Raw genomic sequence first — 24,228 nt, 5'->3', positions numbered from 1 at the left:
GCATTTAACAGTGTTAGAGGGAATTGCTGGGATACTGAAGTAAAAAAGATCAAAGCCAAATGATATTAGAGATTTGCTTAGTTTGTAGCTGTTGAACATGTTTGATGTACTGTATTTTGTGGTACTGAAATCTTTGCGCAAAGCCCTTCAGTGTCTTTAAAATATCGTGAAACCAATTTTGAGATAGAGAAAGACAGTGGAGACATTAAAGAACTGAAATAATATTTTCATTTCCAGTTTTTTTTGTTTTTTTTTTTAGTCGTGCTCATGAAAGAAGCTTCGTGTTTTAGATGAACTGTTATCCACTTGTAGAGAAAGGAAGAAAAAGATATCATTACTGTGTTCTAGCCAGGTGGTGTATAAGATTATAAAAAGTACAATATTTGATTCTTAAATGATTTAGGCAGACTTGGTATCACTAACGATGTGATGTTTCAGGCCAACATTTATGATAAGTTGAAGATTTATGACCTCATCACTGCATCTCAGAGACGGGGAACTCATGTACGATCAAGTATTTCTGTCACTTCTGTGTCTCTTCTGTCTGCCTTTTTCACCCACAGCAGATATTTCTGTTTTATCCTCGTCTGACTGAGGAAGGTTTTTGTGATATCCACAGATTTACTCAGACAGGAACTTGTGTATTCTGCATGGCAGCTCACAGCCCGTGTTCCCACAGTCTGACATTCTGCCGCCTTGGAGGAATTCACATTACATTTATACAGTATTTTTGTTGTTTAGCCAATGCTCCTATCCACAGAGATGTACAACAGAATAAGATTAAATTCTGAGACCTCCTACAGCAGTAGTGGGATACACAATGTTTTTAAAAAGCTTTCTCATCTGTATCATTTGTATTATCTTAACAATTTTAGCATTTATGGAGACACTGTGATGAAGATCCTTTAAACCTGCGGTGTGGAGCTTTTTCATATAAATGATCGTCCATTATAACAATCCCATGCTGGCCAGATGAATGCATACTGCACATGCTCTACGGACAGAGCCAAATGTTATCAGACTGAATGGATCAAATTCTGTAAGATATTTTGCAGCGGTTGTGTTACGCTCAAAATAATTTATCCACTGCTTTACAGCTGTAACAGTAGCGACAGAGTAGGCTACGGCAGAGCCTATGACATAAGCACGTGTCCACAGTGTTTTTATAATAACTCTCGTGGCCAAAAGGGGGGAGACAAAAGTCCCACCCTTCAGCTTTAATGTAGAATCCTGTTCTTCAATTAGTGATCTGGCCTTCATTGGCTTGACTTAATCGGCCATCAAAAAGTGTCATTTGTGACAGCAGCTCATCGCTGAAGTGGTTTTGAGGTGGCAGCTGTATCTTCCTTTTAAGCCCCTCAAGCATAGCTTCCTGTCCTTCCATTTCAAACAGGTCTCAGTGACCCCCATCTTCTCCCAAGTCACCAAGCAATCAGTGTCCTATTCATTGCAAACATGTCCACACGAGGAATGACTCTTATCTGTTGATTGGGAGTCTGCAGCTTGCAGACAATCGCAATAAAAATATCAGTCTCCTCATCTTGAAAACGTTTATCACAGGAATGTCAATAACTCTTTGAAGAAAAAGCTCTGTTTTTGAGATCGCATGATTATCTGAACACTACATTTCTTAGTTTTTCATTTTATGTAACACTGATGGTGTGAACGTCAAGTTGAGAGCAGTAGTTAATAAAACATGTTAGGTGTCATTATGCCATTAGCGTTAAGATAAAGCTCATATTAGATGAGTGCTAACAAACCCCAACTGACTAATAGGCTTTAATAAGTGTAAACAGTGTCAGACTCATTGCCTAAATCAAACAGGCTGCCATTAGACAGAATGGCTCAGAGGAGAATGTTCCCCCTGCCTTCCTGCATGATGAGTGGACCATGCAGTAATGAACCACAGGGTCTTACGCTCTACTGCTTTGTTTTCTTCACAGTGTGAAACATCAGCTCTCTCAGACAATACTCACTCACCTTCTCTACACCATCATTTAGCTGAAACAGATTGTTCTCGTTTGGAAGTGACTTTGTGTGCTTGTTTCCTTTGATACTTCTGGCTTATTAAAGATTATCTTTTAGCGTAAGGGCAGTCAGGAGCAGTGACCCTGCAGTCAGTATGACTTTTAAAGAACCAGACAGTGTATTTGCTGGTTTTAGCTCCTTAATAGAATAAGGCTGGTATTATTCTATTTTTCTTATTATCAATTATTCCAATGAGACCAAAACTAACAATGTGTAATCAAACCGAGATCAAACCACATAGCCCGATAATGTCAGAAGCTGACAGACGTGAGCAACAATTGTTCATTTTATCTCGTCTATTGTGTCATAGTGGAAGACAACTGATGCAATGTCTGTGACACCTCACGACGTCCCAACAAAAAGACAAACATTTCTGTTTCTCTCGTCTGGTTGGACAACTTCTACAAAGAGTTTTGTGATCTCAAAATGGCAAAATGAAAAATTCATGGTGTTTTATTTCATTTCAGCAAACCTGTAACAATTTGACACCCTCTGGTCAGTAGCATTATACCAAATTAATCACATCTGTGAGTGTTACATCACCTTTTGCACACATGTATATATAATGTGCTGCACTGACTGGGAAGAAAAAAGCCCACATTCACTGCAGATGTATGATGAATGGTTACAGGTTCACTTTCATTCATAAAGCTATGTTTAGGTACGTAAACATGTTTTTCTTACTGTCAGATGGAAAAATGTCAGTCTCTGGCACCTTACTGATCACCAACAAAAGATGACAAGCTATGATTGGTCGGTGTCCAGTGTGTAGTATACTATGTCTTTCAGCCAAATCATGGCAGAGAGTTTTTGACTGTAATTACCTTGTCTGACACAGTGACCATCTGAAAAGACAATGCAGTCTGATCCATTTTTCTCTATGGTGTCTGTGGCAGTTTTTAAAAACAGCTCACAAATATCTAGTTACTTTTTTTTTTTTTAACTTAATAATGTTGTTAAACAGCTGGGTACTGTTGTTTTTAGCAAATGTTAAAATTACATTTGTTGGAGACTATTTTCAGTATCTTAAGTATCTTACTAGAGAGATTGAGACAGGAATTATCCAGATCTAGCTCATTAGCATTGATCAAACATTGACCTTCCACTTACAGGACAGTCCCTCTAAACACCGGGCCACCCTCGGGTCCTTCACTGCAGAAAAACTGCTTTAATTGTCTTTAGCTTAGTGTAGCTATTGTACACTTAAAATGATCTGTTTTGTTTCTTTCAGAAACCACCGGTGGTTTTGCTTCTCCACAGTTTATCAGATAATGAGGGAGACTGGAGTATCCTTCCTCTGCTGCCTTAGTAAGTATCCCTGAGCTCATGAACTAGATTAACTAAAGATTTGAAGGTTCAAAATGTGGACTAAATGTCAGAAACACACAGGCTTCCTACAGTTGATATTTTTGAGGTTATGTTTTGATTTTGAGGACATAGTTTAGCAGGTTTTAAGGCCACAAACTGCTTTAGAAACTAATGTAATGACTGTGGTTGATTGCTTCGCATTATGATAAATGCCTTCCTAATGTGTCTATATCTGTGACAATAAGCCTATTTCCGCAGTTATCCAGTGGTCTGAACAGCATGATAATGACTTTATCTACAGTAGTCTACATGTTTGGGCCTTCTCGAAAATTCATTATGTGTTCAATAATTGTTTTGGAGGATATGAAATGACATCTGAATCTGTTTTCTCCCTCCATCATAAAGATTTAGCACCCACATCATCAAAGGATCCCAAATCATTACAGAGCCGCCCTCCCTGAAAGAAGTCTGTGTGCTTGTGATGTTTTTTTTTTCCTTTCTGCCCTCTGGGAAATCTCTGTGGCTGCCTTGATCTGACTGGGTCAGGAGCCTCCGTTAGAGCTCCTCAGACTGGACCGAAAAGAAAAGACACATTTTTGTAGAGTTTGTCTGTGTTTCATTAATTTGTGTTTTATTATTAAACTCGTATTGTTTATACTTAGTATTTTTCTGTGTCCTCAGTTTATCTTACTCTTTTGGGAAAAATTCATCCTGGATTGTGTTTCTTGAGGAGGAAACCAATGTGAAGATGACTAAGCTTGTTCAAGTCCTTGCAAAGTTTGACAAGAATAAAGTAAGTAAACAATATTCTCTCCAAACCTGTATCTTCTTCTTTGTCTTTCTCTGTTGCTCTGTGTCTGTCAAATTCCTCAGTGAGACCCCTAAGCTCTCCATTTTGAGCTCCAGCTTAGTTGATCATCGGTTAAATTAAGAGATACAGTATCAGGTTGGTTCAAGCTCCTCTGCAGCTGCTGAGCTGCACTGAGCTCCACCAGCTTGCAGTGTAACCTGTCAGACATATCACTCCAGTCTCTGCTGTAGGCCCGATTTAAGCCCTGTCACTCATGTATATGGGTCGATAGGGTAGGTCAAATATAAATATATATTTGAAAATATTTTATTTTAATGAAGCAGAGCAGAATAGTTTTCTCCATCAATCATTTGCTTGTTTATGAATTTTTTAAAGTAATCCAAATCATTTCTGTAGAATGTATTTCTGTAGAATAATATCTGTAGAATTAGCGTGTTTTTCTCTTTTTTGTGCTAATTGAACATGTTGACAAGCCTTCACAACACACTCACAAGTTTGAGCTGGCTCTCAAGTGGAACAGGGCTAAAAATGATGTTAATTACACTTTGATGTAAAGCCTGCAGGAAAAAATAACAGTTTTTTCATCAGTAAGTGCTGAAGTTTGCTTTGGTCTGTCTCAGAAAAACTCAGCAGAACAACTAATGGAAATCTTTTTTATGGTCATCGAGAGCAATTTACACCCTGCATGGTATTTCAATTCCAAGTCAGGGATGGACTTCATTACTGTATGACTATTCACAACCTTATCCTGGGGAGGAGGACACAATAGATACAACACCTCATGATTTGATTCATTACAACAAGCCCTAAAGGAAAGACTTCTCTCTCAGGTGTTACAGCTCAATGTGGTCACCCTCGTATTATGATAAGCAAGACTAAATTAGTTTTCCTCTACAGAATATTTTAAGGAGAGAAGGTTCCTTACTGAAATGAGCTGCCACTTTTAAATTAGCTTTCACAAATTACAAACTGAGACGCTTTAAGATAACATAAATATGTATATATGGATGTATTAGTAAGTACATAAGTAAATAAGTAAATCTTTTTAAAACCAGGGTTACAAAGTGATTCACAAGGTCTAAATGAAAACATTCAATGTCAAAAGCATATAAATAAATAATTTAATCAAAAACAAGAAAAACATATTTTAAGAAATTATTTCTCTTAAAAGAATAGTTTGGCATTCTTATAAATATGCTTATTTACTTTCTTTCTGAGAGATATATGAGAAGATGGATACCACTGTCTGTACGCTAAATGTGAAGCTAACACCAGCAACCAGGGGGAGGTACAGCCTGTCATTTTTACACTTTATGTGTTAAAGAAAGGAGATATAATGTGCTAATTATTGAGCCTTAGTTGCTCGTAAGTCAGGGGCGGCGCTAGACTCTCAGCACAGAGGGGGCGGAGCATTATTGAGGGGTCCTTTTGATAAAGTCATTTTAAAATTCACAACTGTAAAGTAGCTGATATATCCTTTCCTATCCTATCCATAAACACAGATTGACACTTATTGAGCCAAGCAAGCCTATGTCTAAGAAAACATATAGTTAAGCCATTTTGTCAGACAAGCTTGTTCTGAAGAATAAAGAAAGAAAACAGGTTGCCAGTTGTGTTCAAATGTTTCAGCACCGAGGACAGTACACGGAGCTCTACGCAAATCGATTGACGAACGGTTCAGTACCACTGCCGACAGACAGCGACAGGCCAGGTGCACAGTCTCAGTACCAAGTCTTTCTTACACAGGAGTAACATAAACATAAAATAGACACAGCGTTCTGTATCACTATAAGGCCTGTTCAAATGTAAAACAGACACAGCGGTCTCTGTCTTTGTCAATGTTTATGTCCCTCTCAACACACAGCAAAGTGAGGTTGCATAGTCTGGCCACTGTCAGACTAGAAGTGCTAGCAGTCACGAAGGTGCTTATAGAACTAGTGTAACAATATCATTAGCTTAGTTTTATCTCACACATGTTCCGCCCTCTACTGGACTGTATGTTAAAATTTGTTAAGATTGTAACAAAAAGTATTGGTATTATATTGAATTTAAAAAAAAAAAAAGTTTGGAATCGCCTGTCCCTAATGACGGGGGCCTGATTAAGTGGGTATTAAGGGAGTGGAATCAACGTCAATACAAACAAGCCATAGAGTCCCCGCTGGTGCTGTTTGCAGCATAAGATGAGAACCCCTTGGTTGTGATGGGGGCTCGTCTCTGCTCGTAGTCTGAGTATTGACTGTATACAAAGATGGACAACATGTCTCCACTTCCTACCGGTATGCAAAAGTGAAGCCAAAATATCTTTAGGTTTGAGAGCAGCTGTCACAGCTGTCAATCATGATGTCACATCCCCTTTTTATATTGTCAAATAACTAATTTAAAAAAAAACTTATCAGAAATATGAGCACTTGAACAAACATCAGCGTGACAAGAACTACCTAAAATGACAAAAAACGTCTTTGGGAAAAATGTATTTAACGTGTTCTTTGATTTTTAAATTTGGCTTATGTCCCATCCGTTAACATGGAGGGGGCGGAATTTATGACCTATACTGCAGCCAGCCACTAGGGGGGCGATGAAGATGTTATGGCTTCACTTTTGGGGAGCTGTCATGTCGTCCGTATGTATATACAGTCAGTGGGTCTGAATCTGACTTTTTATTTTTTGCCACAATCAAAACACACAAACAAACTTTATTCAAGTTATTTATTCAAGTTGCATGAGCTCTCATAACCTCACTTTATACACATTTAACTTCATGTTAACTGTAGGAGGCTTTTACTAAATATAAGACATTTTTTTACTCCAGATATGTCAAGAATTATGATGAGAGCCTTTGTGGTTACAATATTTGGCATCTTTGAACTTCGTTCCGTCAAGAAATCTCATTATTTTCCCAGCCAGTAACAAACTTACTTACTTACTGGAAAGAATTACAAAGATTTTCTGGCAAGTGCAGTGTGAAAACTCCTAAATTGGGCCAGAAACTCAAATGTGTCATTTTATTGGAGTTCACAGCAATATGATAATGAAAAAAACTCAAAGTGAACTAACCTGCAATGGTGCGGACACGCTGTCATTTATTTCTCATTTATCAGGAGTGGTTTCTTGGTAAGCCCCTCTATGATGTGGAGTCGACTATCATCCATCACTACGCCTTTGCAGAGAATCCCTCCATCTTTAAATATCCAGACTTTGCTGCTGCTTGGGCCTTAAGCATCCCCCTTGTAGTCCGGTGAGTATGCGCAGTAAACATCCTCATGGTATGTATATTCTTTAGTAGAAAAGGATACATTTACTATTAATTGCATATTTCAACTCAAAATCTGTGATTTGTTATGTTTAGGCTTGCAAACAAAGTGAGAGATGAGCCACTTAAATCTGACTTCACTATTGACCTGAAACATGAGGTAAGATAACATGAAAGTCACACAATTGCCTTCAGACCCCTTTTTTCTGGAAAGTGATGATGAGGCTCCTGGTTCTCAGCCATTTTCTGACAATTTTCTTGTTTCTCAAGCCACTGCCGACCTACTATAATTTATTTGCACAAGAAGAGCGAGGCATGAAATCCATCTAACCTTGAAGTAAAATCTCATTACTTCGGAGAATTGTCATGGTGCAGCATTGAGGTTCTTATTTTTATCACTAAAATTCAGTCAGAGAGGCATCTAGGGATTTTGTTGAGTAAACACAGCATCAGAGTTATCAGCCTCAGTCTGGAAAAGGTGGTTCAGTTAGAGATGGGATGAGTTCAGTCCTTTAGATTCAGTATAAATACTGTATTTTTTTTTTTTTTGAAAAAATAAAAAAGGGGGGATAAAATGGTGTTTTTTTCTGAGAAAATAAGAAATTATAAGTAATTCTAAAAAAAAAAAGTTTAATTTGTTGTCATTTAAATAGACATACAACCTCATGCATGTAAAAATAAAGATTATTTATATGGAAAAATTCAGACAGTCATTGCATGAATCCACAGTGTCAATCCAGTTCACTGTCAGTAGATAGCTCCAGGCTTTAAATCAGCAAAACGTCACAGTTTACAGTTTCTGTGGTTTCTGATTCTTTGAGACAGTCTCCAATATTCAGACTGTGCTGATTGTGCCGTCCTCATCATATATTCTTTTACTGTAATGTCTGTATCTTCTCCTATAGAATACTTAAACTAATTCCTAGATTTTATCTCTTCTTCAGAAAGAGGTATAGTATTACTCACCAGCTCTGTTTCTCCCTCTCCATTATCCCTTTTGTCTCTTTTGTTAGTCATCTTAAGAACTAAATATGCTCATCAGAAATTTGTTGCGTGAACGCAGCCGACTTATTTAGAATTAAAGAAGACAAAAAACATCCCACATCTCATGTGTTTAGTTTATAATAAATCATCAATGTCTAAAAGATTGTAACTTGTCTTTAGCTCATAAACTTGACCAGATCAATCTGTGTTATTGCAGGTTGCTTTGTATATCTGGGACAATGGGAAGGGTCCACATCTCATTGCTGTTCCTGAGCTGTGCACTGAGCCGGAGGACTCTCCTCAGGCCCAGCACTGTGCCACCACTTTGAGCAATGAGCCTCCGCTGTGTGTGAGTGTCTGCTTTGTATCCAGATCTATTTGGTTGTCCTCAATTCTCAGAAAATGGAAAGGAAACAAAATTAAACAACAACATAAAACAGGGGATGCTTCACTATGAGAAACTGGCAGTTGTGTGAATGATCTACGGTATTCGGCCTTCAGCCATCATGCCTACTGCCGCTGCATCAAAGCAGCACCAATATTTCACCGTGCAACACAACCTGGAACATTATTGCTGTTATGCACCATTCAGAAGAACATTGTGCATTAACCTAAAAAGACGGAAGTCTTTGATTGTTTTGCTAAATTTAATTTAGTCATCCAACCAAGAAAGAAATACTCCCTCGTTGCCAAGCAACATCCTTTTGCGTCTTCTCAGCATCCAGAATTGCATCTGACGATTTGTCCTTACTTTTTTTGACATTCATCTAAATTTCTTCGAGTTTATCTCCAACTCTAACACTTTTGGGTGTCAACTAATACTAACATTAAAAGTAGTTTTAACAGACTCTTCCCTCCTTTTAAACGTGGCTCATCCTGTTCTCTTAGATTTATCCTTTCGTCTTAATCTGGACCAAGGAAATCGCAATTCACATGCAAATCCATGTTGTCCGCAGCCAGTGCCTAACCAGCTCTCATGTTCTCTTTTTCCTTTATTCCTTCTATCTCTTTTGTTAGACTGGTATCTCACACACATGCTCATCATTTTGTTGCATGAATTAGTCTTTATCATGGAAACGTGAATCATCCCACATATTGTGTGATGAATTTAAAATAAAGCATACATCTCTGAAGGATATGTTGCAGGAACAGAAAATGTATAGCAAGCACAAATGTTTAGAATTTGGTTAATTAAATGCAAACTAAACGGTGAAATACCACTGAAGTAGTCAGGAACCATTGCTACACTGCAATTATAAGAATTCAGTCTCTCTTTGTGTAATGACGGTTTTATTACAAAATTACAGTTTATCAAGCATTGAACAATGAATTATTGAGCTCATGCTTCCTGTTTAGCAGATAATAGAAAGGAGTTAGTGAGTTAGAATTAGTTTTATCTGTGAGGGAAATTAGGAGAGTGAAAGGCCAGACTCTATGTATCTTTGTGTCTGAGTGGGAGTATCTTTTTACACTTCCTCTGAGTAGATGTGGCTGAGGACAAAATCATCATGACTGGGTCACTTTTTCTGACGATGTCAGTATGTTAGATTGTTGGAATGTTTGCAGCATTATAATTGATTTATTCTCAGTGTTATGTTTGCTCTAGTGGGTGTGAAGTGAGAAGAAGGGTCAGCCATCCTTTACCCTGCTGTTGTTGACACCACATGCACCCTAAAACAATCAGTAATGTTAGGAGGAAATGATGGTGTTGCATGGCTGTGTATGTGACTGTAGCTGTGTTAGAAGAGGATGAGGTGAGTAGAATTTTGGATGCGAGAACTGCAGCTAAGAGCGTTAAAATTCAGATTTTTTTTTTCCCCACCCTCCACTCCTATCTTGCACAATAAAAAAAGTCCAATCTGATCTTATAATTTGTGATTCAAGTCACATACCTGCCTGTGCATATGTGGTCTCGAGTCTGATACATGTTTGTTGCAACCTTATCTGTCAGATCTATACTTGTATGGCTTTTACCTCCCTCTCCATGGATATCACGATCCTCATAAAACTGAATTAATTTGACCAGAAAACAGGACAATTGGAGCAGCCAGTCGGGAAAGCATGAAGGTCACAGGTTTAATAAGTATTCAGGGAGAAGTTTCCATTCACACAAAACAAGAGGGGGCATATTGTAATCGGCCAGTGTTTGAAACAGTTTCATGTCAAATTATCAAGTGGGGCCACAACAGCATTTGGCTGAGCCTCGAGGGGCAGATTCAAGGAGGCGAAGGACGACAATCAACAATGTGGCTGCTACAGCATAACGTGTCCTTTTTATTTGAGGATGAGTGTCAGTACAGCCTGATGGTCTTCATGGTTGCTTTTCATGGCTTTTTATTAGTGCAGAAACAATCAGTCAATTAATATATTTGTTGATCGACAGAAAATTAAGTGACGACTATTTTAATAATGTACAAAGCTAATTGTTAAAGTTATTTAGAAAGCCCAAAAGCCAAACATTGGCTGGTTCCAGCTTTTCAACCAAGACAATAAGCTTTTTTATTTTTTTATATCTCTGTAAATTGAATACTTTTTGGTTTTGGACTGTTGGTTGGACAATATGAAGACTTGGCATTTGTAACTGTTTTCTGGCATTTAATAGACCAACTGCAAAATCAGTGAATCAAAGAAATAATCAACACAGTGATCAATAATTAAAATAACAGTTCATTGCAACCCTAGTTTGTACAATATTGTTCCAGGCTCGATCGTGTCACAAGAGATTGTTACTGTACATCACATACTGTGTACATTATAAATGTTACTTTAAAAAGTGATGGCTTACACAAACACTGCTGACATTTTAATGCATTCTCTCTGTCGCTGATGTAGTAAATATTTTTGTGTGACTGTTCCAGCCTCTTCCATTTCGGACCATAAGTGGTAACAAGGACACAGAGATACACACAGAGATGTTCCATTTCCAGTTTTATTCTCTTTCCTTTAATTTATTATCCTTCACAGTCTCACGTGTAGCTAGCCTTTTTAACTTCAAGGCTTTTATATGCCCCAAATATTCATTTAATTCAGCATTAAACCCTGAAATTTCTACATGTGCCGCAGTGTTTTCAGCTAGTGCATGACTTCAGTTTCAGAAGGAGAGCCATGGACAACTAGGGCCAAATAACTTCAAATCATTTACAGAAATTTCACTTTTAATTCCTACTGATCACTTTGACACATAATATATAAACTTAATTTAAACCATTTTGTTGCATGTAGTATAGATTTACTTTTAATTACATTTGATTTATTTGTTATGTTCATGTGAGCATTTCTTTGATTCGTGTCTCCTGTTTTCATCAAAGGGGCAGCCTGTGAATAAAGAAGATATATTTGTTGCTGTGAAAACATGTCAGAAATTTCACAGTGAAAGAGGTGAGTCACACTCCCACTCAGTGGATCCACTAAAGGTGCACAGTTTCCCTTTTAAATGGTACACATCTGTGTGCTTTATTTTCTTGTAATGGATTTGTTTTACCTTTTGACATGTGTGACTGTATAAGAGCTTTCTCTCATTATCATGATAAAGTCTTCCAATAAATAATTCCACTGTCAGTCCGAAAGGATTTAATAAAATTGTGTTGAGGATAAAAAAAAAAAAAAAACCTAGAAGTACATAATTGCACACCCCCTTTGATGTTGGAAATATATGGTCTTCCAACAATCCTGCAGATGTTAAGAAATCACTTACTGACGTTTAGCCATTTATTGGCAAGCTCTGTTTGACATTAAGCTATCTGCTTCTCTTCTAACCTTATAAAAATGTAGCAGGTTCAGTCAATACATCAAATTGCTGATTAACTTTAGAGGGACCAGACAAAGTGTGCACTAATTTCAAAGAGTGTTTCTCAAAAGTAATTGCACTAATTACCTTAATTACCATATCCTCTGCCAAGCTGCCATTATTAGCTTTAAATGTTGACAGGATGAATTTAGATTTGTATATCAAAGGTGAGCTCAGATCAATAAGCAATTGACATGAAAGAGCCTCACAACTAACTTACTGTGTCACTAAGTGTTGAAGTCTTTTAATGTTCACTGTGTGTTGTGATAGGGAACCACAAAAAACAATGAAATGAACTTCGAAAGGGTGAATAGTCTCATGTGGTTGCAGTGTTTTTCTGTCCTTTTTCATATGTACATTTGAAATACAGAAAAGAAAATCTTGTCTTCCCATTTTCCCATTTGAAAAAGTTCTTGTAACATTTTGTGTTTGTTTTACACAGGTCTGAATATCATTACTCTTTTGGATATATTTAAGCTATAGTTGTCCTCGCAAAGTTTCATGTGTAGGTTGTGTTTTGTGCAGTAAGGCAGGCAATCAGCATCTGAACTGCGTGGTGAATTTTTTATGTTTAGTTTAGTTCATTCTGATCATTTGAATATGATGATATAAAACAGCAGTGTGATAGCTAGAACTTAATTCTCACTTTTATTGATTTTTGAGAGTTGAACACAGCCTTGATCCGCTGCAGATCTCTGGGTATTCTGTGTTTTTCAGCACTCATACACTCGTGCTTAGACAACTCAGAAACTCATCACAAAACCCACAGATCAGATTAGTCAGATCCCAATATGATCCATCGACGATTCTTATGATGCCAGGATTTAGGTCAGTGACAGATGAGTGTGTGCAAAAGGCTTAGCTGACTAGAGGGAGGAAACAAATACAGATACAGTTACGACACAACTGCTCTGCTGTTTTTCAACAGGGGACAAAAAGTCAAAAGGCCGCAGTACTGTATGTTACAGGACATTGAGAAAAAGTTAATAAGTTACAAAATGACAGATGATGGAAGTCGTAGAATTCATACCACTGAAATATAACTGTTAAAACTGAAGAGAGTGTACTTTGTTTTACATCATCTTTTGTGATTTCAGTGTAATCATTAATAAGTCAAAACAAATGGTAGAAGAAGAGGCAAAGATTCAAAATGTAAAAAAATGTTTACACACTCAAAATGGTATGTATGTCATAAAGTCGTATCTGCAAATACTACCTAGTACTGATATTTTCTGACATGTCATGTTAAGCATTCAACAAGTTTTATTTTATCTATTTCCATTCCTGTCTCTTCCTATAATTCATTGCCTTATAAACATCTTCAGTTGTCTGTAATAGAATATTTAAGCAAAAACAGAATCATCAGAGAAGCCATGTATTGCAATAAATATGAAATAATCATTTGCTCAGGGAACAAGTCTACATTGCATAGAACCAGAGGTCTGCTTGTTGTTAAACTACTGATCACTGTATTGTTTTTCCCCTTTGCTCTAGTTCCAGTGATAAAGAAGACTTGGGAGAAAGATGCCTTATTTTTAGAGTACTACAGCGACCACGCTGATCCTTCAATACCAACCATTAACTTAGGAGTACCAAATACTGAAAGAGGTAAGTGTTCCTTTGGCTTTAACCTCTTGCCTCAGTTGCACCAAACAAATACTGTTAGACCTTTGTTGCAAGGTCAGCTGCATACACAGAGACACATGAAAAAGCTGAAATTTCTATACCAGGTTAATAGCTTGTGGAGGGGATTGTGGCAGTGATTCAAACCTGATATTGCAAAAGAATTGAAAATTAAGCCTGTAGGAGTCGCTCTGTCAGCAGAAAATGTTTGTGTCTAGACTTCTCCAAGTAAATAATAGATTTTAAATAAATATGTTGGGATTTTTACTTAATTACTTTTTTTTACTATTACATGCATTCTTTTATTTATTTCTTTTATTTATTTCATGTTTTTCCTTAACATAATTTTGGGGTGATAAATGCCCTTTTGCCTTCTCTTTGTTTTTGAGTTTGAAGAGCTTTTGTCTGACTGAAAGCTATAAAGTGCACATTTAATCACTAGAAGCTGTGCTAATATTCCCCACTGATTTCCACAGAGGACGGTTGGTATTTAATAACTGAATTGTTTGCTCCAGATATTTGTTGGTTCAAGAGCTGGTGATAATGCCATTAGTTCATTTTAAAACTTTTGGTAGTTTATTTTTAACCTGGAAGGAAAACACATCCCTCCACTGCCCTGAGAGCCTGGTGATCCCTCAGGAGAAGCTATTTAACCCGACAACATCCTCCAGCTTTTCTCTCAGGAGAGGCTGGAGGATGTTGTTGGGTCTGGGCTGGCCTGTTTCCACTGATGCTGTGAACCAGATAAGGAACAGATGGACAGTTGGATATGCATATTGTGGCTCCACCATTACTCCTAGCTGAAATGTAATTTATTGTGCCCAGGAGTGATTGTAATATATCAATATGGTGCCAATTTATCACATACAATTTCCTATAGCTCCTGTCATTTGGGAATGAACTCATCACAGAGGTTCATTTTTCAGGGTTTGTACAAAGTCTTGAAAGGCTGGAAAATGCTTAATTTTAACTTATGTTTTTAAGGTTAGGTATATGCTTGAATTGGAATATACTCCTTGAACAATGCTTGATTTTCAACATAATTTTGTGTTTCATCTACACAGTCACTCATGTAAACCAATATCTTTTAATATTTCAAATGAAACAATCCTGTCATCATATTTGTTGTCTCCTGGCATCTCACACCAGACACGGAGCGGAGCTAGATTGACTGACATGGGCATCGGAATGAAAAGGGGGTGTTTTTCCATCCCACCCCGCGTCATGAGGATGACCATCTGATCTCAGAATGTGTGCGCATCCTCTGACCTTTGACATTGTGCATGCATGCACATTGAAGGTGGCTAGCTAACTATTGTGCCTGCTCATCAGCTACTAGAGAACAGGTGGATTTTGTTGTCGCTTTAGCAACATGCCAGGCTATTGTTTTAATGATAACTGGTTGGCAAACAAAAAATACAAAAAATGGCTTCGGAGAGGAGCCACAGAAAGGAGGGCCTACTGCGCAACTTGCAGAAAGGAGATCGACTTGTATAAGATGGGAGAGTCGGCACTCACAAGCCATTCAAGATTTAAGAGTTAAACTTATCTAAAACTTGTTAACAACAGCTAAGTTAAAACGCGCCATGTTCATACATGCATAGTGCACGGTACGCCACATTTTTAGTTAGCCAGCTGCTAAATTTCGTCAGTGTATACAGTAATTCATGCCACATGCCAATAACCTAACCTAACTGAAACAAAAGTCATTGACAGAGAAAATCAACATGTTTGAGTTCTGAATATCTGTCATTTAAATTTTATTCAGAGTATATAATGGAGCATTAAGTATTATGTATGGACCCTCGCGAGACTGTGGTGCCGTCATCTGGAGGGGGCACACACATGAACAGAGGCTTTCATGCTCAAGCCATAGTCCATAGCAGTATAGCAGTCCTGAGCAGGTTATACCGCATTCTCCCATAAAAGGTTCAGGTCAGGAGCTGGTTTCTTTGAAAAAACTTACACAATAAAGAAGGCTGTCCCTATACCAAGCTTTCCCCTGCTGCTATCAAAGAAAAACACATCGTCATGAGTGCAGACTTATTTATTTTGTTGCACGTAGTGTATTTGCCAGCTTTACCCCCCTGTGATGTTGCTAATGATTCTGTGTTGCTCTAATTAAATTGCAGTAATTAATATCAAGTATGTTAGGTTAGGTTATACTTCAAGTAATGGAACTTATTCTACTTACCTGTATAAACAAGTGGTCAGTTGAATGCCATATATTCATTTTTACAGTCTCATACAGATTTCAATGGATTGCCCCAATGTAATGTGGAAGCTTCTCTCACTCCTGCAAAAAAACATAAAAACCTAAAGTTGGTGGAGGTTGGGAGTTGTGGTCTGCACATTCTGCACAATTCCCTCAGGGCTAGATGTGCTGGGAGCTAGCAAATGCCCTCTCAAGCCTGAAGTGGCCTTTTAAGGATGTTCCAGTGTGCAGGGAGGACTACTTGGCAGTGACTTGGTCATGGAGTTTCCCCCTTGATTTCTGTAGTCACCGATGGCTGGAGAATGTGGAGGTGGCGGCACGGGTTCTTCAGATCCTGCCCTTCTTGAAGACCTACATAATTGCTGCAAAACAAGGAGAAGTGGCAGAGCCATCCAACAAGTTGTTTACAGCTGCTGAGACCATTATTGGAGATTATTTCTTCCCAGCAAAACTGAACTTTTCTCTCATGGTGGCAAAGAAAATCTCTCCTTTCTTGAGAAAATGCCAGAGTGATGGACCTATGCTCCCATTTATGAATGAGGATCTTTCCAGTTTGCTGAGAGGGTTACTAGAGAAGTTTATAAAGCCAGCTGTCATGGAGAATCCCACTACCACACTGAAGCTGCTACAGGTAGAATATAATGATGCAGAGAACCATGTTGATGTCACAAAGCTGAAAGTTGAATTCAGTATAGCAAGAGTCCTTGAGGACCTCAGAAAGAAACACCCAAACACTCAAAGGCTGAGGCTGGAGTTCTGACAGAGCTGTGATTTGTTTTTGATGAAGACAGTCTCAATGCTATTTGAAAAGGCTTCAATCAATTATCCCTTTGTGAGGTATCTATGAGTGCTGGACCCAAGAGTGGAGCATCAGGAGCAAAGAAACAAGTGTGAAGAAACTCACCAGTATTTTTCAGATACTTGTAGATTCTGGCCGTATCCATGAGAGATCCTGTGATGAAGTCCTGAAGGAGTTCAGCCAGTTGTGTGACCACAGCCTCAAATCTGAATCTTTCAGGAGCTTCAACCTGGACAGCAACAAATTAGATTAAGTCTACCACGAGCAGCTGTCCACCAAGGCAGAGTGGTGCCACCTCTGGGAGATCATGAAAACCCCCCTGATCCTTTTGCACAACGAAGCCTCTATAGATAGATAGATAGATAGATAGATAGATAGATAGATAGATAGATAGACAGATAGATAGATAGATAGATAGCCTTTATTTTAGCAGGGGAAACCAATTGAGAGCAAAGCTCTCATTTCAAATGATGCCCTGCAAATACACAACCAAAACAACCATATAACAAAAAGTGTAAAATCATCAATCATGTACAAGGCATAAATATAACACAAACACAAGACAAATGACTTGCAAAATAAAAAAATACACACAAAGAAAAAGACATGTACAATAAGTACATTATACAGGCACAAAGCAGTCACAATTAAGAAAAACAATAGCATTCATTATATGAAACATTGTTTCCAGAATCTTAATGTTCTAGGGATAAAAACTTGTCTAATTTAAGTCCTGAAGCTTATTCTACCTATGAAGAGCATAATAGATGGATGCAGTTTTTTCCCAGCTCTGTGTTCATATTTGGGATATCCAAGGTAATGTATTCTTGTGAACGAGTGTGGTATCCCATATTTCTACGTCTTAAAAGTGATGATAAATAAAACGGTAGCTCATTTAGCATGGCTTTATAAATAAAAAATGAGACCGTGTAGTTGCCTTCGAGTGGTGATGTCCATGCTACTTTCTCATAGAGGATACAATGATGGGTTCTAAAACTGTCACCTGTAATAAATCTAAGAGAACTGTGATACACAGCATCAAGGGGTTTGGGGGTATGGGCAGCGGCATGCATGAATTACATCTGCATAGTCAAGTACTGATAAAAGGCTTTTCGGTCAACAAAGAAGTGATGGTGGAGAATATGCATGAGCGCTCACTGGTGGCACAGTGAGTCATCATTGACCATGTGAAGAATGTTAGGAGAGTGCTGAAGATTGTCTATTCCAAAGAGCTTCGTCCCAGCATCTCCTACAAGACAGAATATCAACAGAACCTGGAAGACCAGAAAAAGACTGAAGGATGAGGAAATAGGTGGAAAAAAGAAAAGGAGTGTTGAATGAGATAGGAGAGCTGAAAAAGGATGTTAAAGGACATTCAGGTTTTCAATAATTCTGCTGATCTTAATGCAGAGAAAGCAGAAGAACTTGGGAAACTCAGGTTGATTTCCAAAGCAAACAGACTTCGACAAGCTGCAAAAGAGAAGGTGGTCCACCTTAAGATGGTGGAGCGTCAGATAAATGAGAAAGTAAAAGAACTATATCAGTTGCCATGAGCACTAAACATTTAGTATGTAGATATTTTCTAATCTAAATAGACTGAATAAACATGTAAATATACAAACTTACTGAAGTAATCAAGTAATTTACTATACCACTAAAAACAGAATAAAAATACAAACCATTGTAATTCATTATAACACATACACTCTGGACGTAATGCATATAGTTTTGTTTAGTAATGATTTTCCTCTAAAAAAACAAACAAACAAAAAAAAACACTCCTGGGATTATCTGATCATTTTGTTCATTTGATCATTTTTGTTATTTGAACAGATACAGTAATTGCTGTACCTCATGTTATATGCAAACATGTAAACTGTTTTTTAAATGATTTAAAGGCCGTCTGTTCTTTGACACCATTAAAGGTTCAATAAAAGGAAAATTCTTTTCTTGTTTTCACTTGTCATTCATAGCTAGATAAGTCCTCTGCCGATCCCTTACTCTGGAAATTAGCAAGCATTAAATAATTATGATCAAAATATACAATCTAAGTTAATATAAACAGCTGGTAAAATAAACAAAGTGACAACAAACATTGATTGCTGTGGGTATAAAGCAATTCTCTAAACTTTATTTTTCACAATTGCATTTATAGTAACAATTTAGATGTGATGAAATAAGCTTCAAGAGTCTGGAAATTTTTGGTTTAGGTACCTTGAAAAGTGCTTATATTTTAGTCTTAAAAAGATGAATGAACCCTGATTTTTGCTGAGTCATTGCTTGCAAGATATTCTAACAAGGTATTTGGGCTATTGCATTTATGGTCCCAGAAAATCTAGGATCCAACAATCACTCATTGACAACACTTTGGATCTTAGAGATTCCTCATCAGAAATCAGCTTTGCTGTGTTAGTAAACAGTACAATGATTAAACCTGAACAAAACAAGGCCAGATGTAACATGTGTACAGAAAAGGTGTTATGTGCCAACTCATGTGGAAATAAGGGAAATGCATAATGTATTATAATCAGAAATGAGTAAAAGAACATGTACATGGATCAGAATTCCTAAAGCAATCCCTGGTGGTTTGTAAAGACAGCACAAACTCTCTGCCTCAGCACCCTCCTGGTTGCCTGAGGCAGGGGCCATTTGGGTGTAAACTATTTTACAGTCTGATGGCTGTCGGCACAAAGCGTCACCTAAGACCTCTCATGTTGCACCTTAATGGGATGATGCATTGGCTGTAACCACTTTCAGCCCACTGTAGTGGGGGCGAGGGTTGTTGTTCAGAAGTGTCTGGTATAGTCTCCCTACAGTTGCTGTCTCCAGGCTGCTCAGTCCTTTAACAAGGACGTCTTTTGCAAACGTTTTTTTTTTTTTATCCTGCCTGGTCTTGATGCTGTGGAGGCAGAACATGTGGACTAGTCTGTTGCAGAGCAGGTTGAGAATAAAAGTCAACCTTTTCTTGTCAAATTGTTCTGGTATCAGTCCAGTTTGTTGTTGATATGCAACCCTTGAACTTCAAGAGCCGCCTTGTTTCCACCTCCTTGTTGTAAATAGTGACAGCACAGGTCCCAGCAGCTTTTTGCTATGTTACAAATCCATGACAAGCTTCTTTGCCTTACTGACACTACAACACAGATAGTTATTTTTGCACCAACTGACAGTGCTCCCAGATTACAGACATATCCACATTGAAATCTTTTTTTTTTTTTTTTTTAATTTTCCTCACTATTGTTTTAGGTGGTTTTCTGAAGATATGCCTCTTTCAGGATTGGCTCAAAATGGTTTCAAAACTCTTTCTGTTCTCCCCGCACTGGGGAACAAAATGATGACATCACAAGAAGAGTATATAATCTCTGTCGTCTAAACATGACACTCAGAAGGAAACAAAAGTGATGGAGGTGCTCCATACTGAATTTAGATATGGTTGGCCTGTGAAAGAATGAGAGGATGCCTCTACTCTTCATCTAACCTGCTGCTTGTTAGGTTTATTCTTGGAAAAAAAGACACCAGTAAATGCAAATATGTGAACAGTTAACATAATTACAACAACCAGTTTATACTTGACCTCAATTATGCAGCTCACAATAGTGGAGTCATAACTGGAGGACTTTTTGAGATGACATAAGTAGCAAAGAGTTGGAGTCTGATGTGTGAAGAGTAAAAAGGGAAGTGACAGTACAGTCACACACAGGTAATGTGTAAATGTTTGGAGTTGGGCCACATTTGACTGAAAGTAGTTTGCTTTAAATTCTTTTAAAAAACTAAAAACGTAGTGATGATTTTATTATTCAAATCCCTTAGAAACAAGTTAACATAACTGATTGTAACAAAGAGCTCATATTGTGCAGGAATAGTTTTAAAAGCCTTGTTGAATTTACACCTAATAGCCCCCTAGTGTAACTAAGTAATTAAAATCTGTGTTATTTACCTATCTCTTTCTTTTGTTATATTTGCAATCAATAAGTCAATATGATAGTATCATACATACATTTGATTTATATTTTTTGACTTATCAATTCATTCCATAGGTGGTGTTGTACTGGGTTGCATTATACTGCTTGGATTTACATGATGATGATGACAGGCACAGGAAATTATGAAACATAATGCATCGCTGTACAACATCATCACCATCTACAGCCTCAGAAGTGGCCATAGAGTAGAATCAACTGTGACGGTGTCAGGAAAACCAAACTTTAATACCGTGAAAACGACTGCAGAGCTGTTCAAGTGGATTGCATTTGATTATAGGTAATTAGATGAGGTAGCAGGGCTGCAACTAAAGATTATTTTCATTATTGATTAATTGATAAATCACTTGTTGCTGGTCTTAGTTTTTTTTTAAATTCCTACTTTCTTAATGGGTTTTAACTCACATTTATTATTTATGTGTTTGTTTTAATTGTGTTTACTTATGTCTAATGTTTTATCTTGTACACTATCCACACACTTTTTGTGGCTGCAGCTTCCATGGTAGCTCACGGTCTGTGAAGCACATTGTGCTTCCACCTGGAATGAAATGTGCTATATAAATAAAGTTTTGCTTGCTTGCTTGCTAATGTCAGAAAATAATGAAAAGCACCTGTTTTTTCCCTACAGCACAAGCAGATATTCAATTTGCTTGTTTTACTCAACCAACAGTCCAAAACCCAAAGAGGTTTAACATGATATATAAATAGGAAAAGTATCAAATCCTCACATATCAGAGGGTGCAACTAGCTGAAGTTTGGGATTTTTGCTTGAAAAATGACTACAACATTTCATCATCAAAATAATTGTTGATTGATCCAAATATTAATCATTGCAGCTCTAATAGGTATGTAAAAACGTAAATAAACTGGTAACTGTCCATCTGTTTGAATCATTGCCACTAAGCAAAACAATCTTGATATATATTTCAGATGTTTACATGTGGAATATATGTGCCATGATATTCTTTCCATACAACAGATACTGGGGTCAGGACAAGTACTGATGTCTGCTCCCATTCACAGTTTGCATACTGCCAAGCTGAGAGGTTGGCAGCTGGTTATGCCAAGACAAAAACTTCAAGTAGAAGCTGTCTGACTTTTCAGATGTGCTCATTTACATAATTCGACACATTACCTAACCTGAGTGTTGGTGTGACTTACCTCTGAGTTTGACATCTTACTCCAGAAAAAGCCATGACTCTGCTCCTCTCAACCAATCAATTATACATAAATAAATATATTTTTTGAAGCCAGTGTTGCCAACATCTTTCTCATGGATTATCTTAGAAGAGAGTGGCTCCATCCTTTTAATTTTGTCTTATACTGCCTGCCAGTTTTTTTTACTTTTGCGAGACAACAATTGAGTGTTGGAACTTTGGCAGCAATCCTCAGTCCATCATCAAGGCAGTGGGATCTTCTCTAATTTGGTAAGGGGCCAGATACTGGAGCTACTGTCAGTTCAGTAACTATGCATGCTGTCAGTCAGGCAGAGCACTTATGATACCATTTACATTATGAAGTAATATACAGTAGATTGGGTTTCTGCAGTGGTTTAAGTATATCTGACCAAAACTCCCCTCAATTAAACAATACAAAAATAACAAATGGAGTTGTCAGCACTCACAGATTCAGTTTTTTTTCACTTAATTGAACAATACTATAACAACAGAAAATTATATTCTTGTTGCACTGCAATGTAGTCAGTCTCTTAGAGACATAAAGCCACTGGCCACTGTTAATAACATATCTTGAAATGATATATGATTGAGGTCAAATGAGAAATAAGTAGTTTATCCGTCCTTTAGTGCTGAATACCCACATGATACTGAATCAGTAATCGGACCAAGTCAGCACATGGATAATTTCTTCCTGTCCATTTCTTTCTTTTCCTTTTCAAAGATTTCAAGGTTTATGCTAATGATTGCTGCAAGCAGCCTTGCAGTTCATCAACAGCCAACAGGCATCAATATGTCAAGAATCTGTAGTCACCACCATTATTGGTTATTTTTTCACCTTCTGTTAACTCAATGATTCGCCTATGCTTTTAGAGCCAAGTCTTAAAACTATATCATTAATGTATCTATGAGTGAAGTACAAAAATACAGTATTTGTGTACATTTGGAAGAAAGAGTTCAGGATTTCAAGGCAACAAAACAAAAACATTCAGCAAGTAAGCAGATAAATGGATGGATGGATGGACGGTTGGATGGATGTAATCCATTAATAAGTGAATAGTTCTGGAAAATGCAAGGGAAATATCAGGAAAACTGGCTTTAAGACTGTTTAAACATAAAAAAAATAAATTAACTTGGTTGTCTCCAGAAACCAGCTTTGACCCCATTTAAAACTGTGGTTTATCGTACTGTCATCTTTAGTTACAATGAAGTCTGTTGAAAACACACAAACCTTGCTGTGTATACATTTTGAAAATGGGAAAAATAAACTCAATTTTAAGGTTAAAGTTTTAGATATCCTGAGCAGGTTAGAGGAAGGGTGGGGCATGACCTTGAAATGGGAACATGGTGAAGGAAGGAACTTTATCAAGTAAATACTATTCTAAGTATTCACTGTCAAACGTGTTGTACATGCACTTACCTCCAGTGTGTCGGAGAGCAAAGATCTGAGGATAGAAGCCATTTTTGAGTCCTAACATGATTTTGCTGCTGTATTATGTTGAGGTAAATGTAAGTGAGTGATAGTGCACACTTTTGTGCTCACATTTTAATGACAGATACTGCAAGAGACAAGAACATGGAAGCTACTGCATCTTTTTCTTTCCAGGCCCCTGAATGTCACTCAACAACCTCCTCCAACTAGAAATAAGATTAGCAGGCTTGTCTGGAGGCCTGCCTCTAAAAGTGCGTTTTTGGATTTTATTCCTGTCAGCAGTTCAAGGTGTCCTTTCTTGTTCTATATTCAGATACCAGGGAAAAACACCTTGGGTGCCTTATAAATAAAACAGTAAGGCCTCAGTATTCTTTGTGATGCTTGCCACCAGGGATTTCCATGTCTCAGCTCCCAGCCCCAATGGTGTGCAGATATTTGAATTGTGATGGGTATATTTCTTCGGGTTCCTTGTATTTGTTGTGTACTATCACACCACTGTTGTTTTCAAGAGTTGGCAGAACATTTTGTTTCGTCTGGCGGTCACGTCAAACATGCCTGAGTAAAAGTTTGATCTTCGCGGCCCATCAAGCCAAACATACCTTATTTCTTTGAGATGTCAGAAAGAAGACATCTGCTTTCTCTCCACTAACATAGCTCTAGAAGACAGAAGAAATATCCTCCAATTGAAAATAGGATTTTTTTTTTAATGCTGCGCAGTACAGTACAAATCTTTAGAAGGTGGCAACAGCTTTTTAAGAGACAGCCCCTTAAACATAAGATCAATTGTTTTATCGCTGCAGTAGCTGATATGTCAGCAACGTGCGCTTTTGAGGTGTCCT

The 24,228-nt window shown here is 37.6% G+C and overlaps 1 protein-coding gene across 2 annotated transcripts in view; it reads left to right on the top strand.

Annotated features, from left to right (window-relative positions):
* Window positions 1-24,228, top strand: part of b3glcta (beta 3-glucosyltransferase a) — a 69,680-nt gene that overhangs the window by 37,800 nt on the left and 7,652 nt on the right. For both annotated transcript variants that reach the window (XM_044354852.1, XM_044354854.1), the window contains exons 5-11: window positions 3,260-3,336; window positions 4,018-4,129; window positions 7,246-7,382; window positions 7,494-7,557; window positions 8,599-8,730; window positions 11,690-11,759; window positions 13,663-13,776. In XM_044354852.1, the coding sequence (XP_044210787.1) occupies window positions 3,260-3,336; window positions 4,018-4,129; window positions 7,246-7,382; window positions 7,494-7,557; window positions 8,599-8,730; window positions 11,690-11,759; window positions 13,663-13,776 (706 nt within the window). The remainder of the gene's footprint in view (window positions 1-3,259; window positions 3,337-4,017; window positions 4,130-7,245; window positions 7,383-7,493; window positions 7,558-8,598; window positions 8,731-11,689; window positions 11,760-13,662; window positions 13,777-24,228) is intronic.

The sequence above is a fragment of the Thunnus albacares genome, chromosome 6, assembly GCF_914725855.1.
Source record: "Thunnus albacares chromosome 6, fThuAlb1.1, whole genome shotgun sequence".
Lineage (NCBI taxonomy): Eukaryota > Metazoa > Chordata > Actinopteri > Scombriformes > Scombridae > Thunnus > Thunnus albacares.
This window is presented reverse-complemented; position numbering and strand designations above follow the sequence as displayed.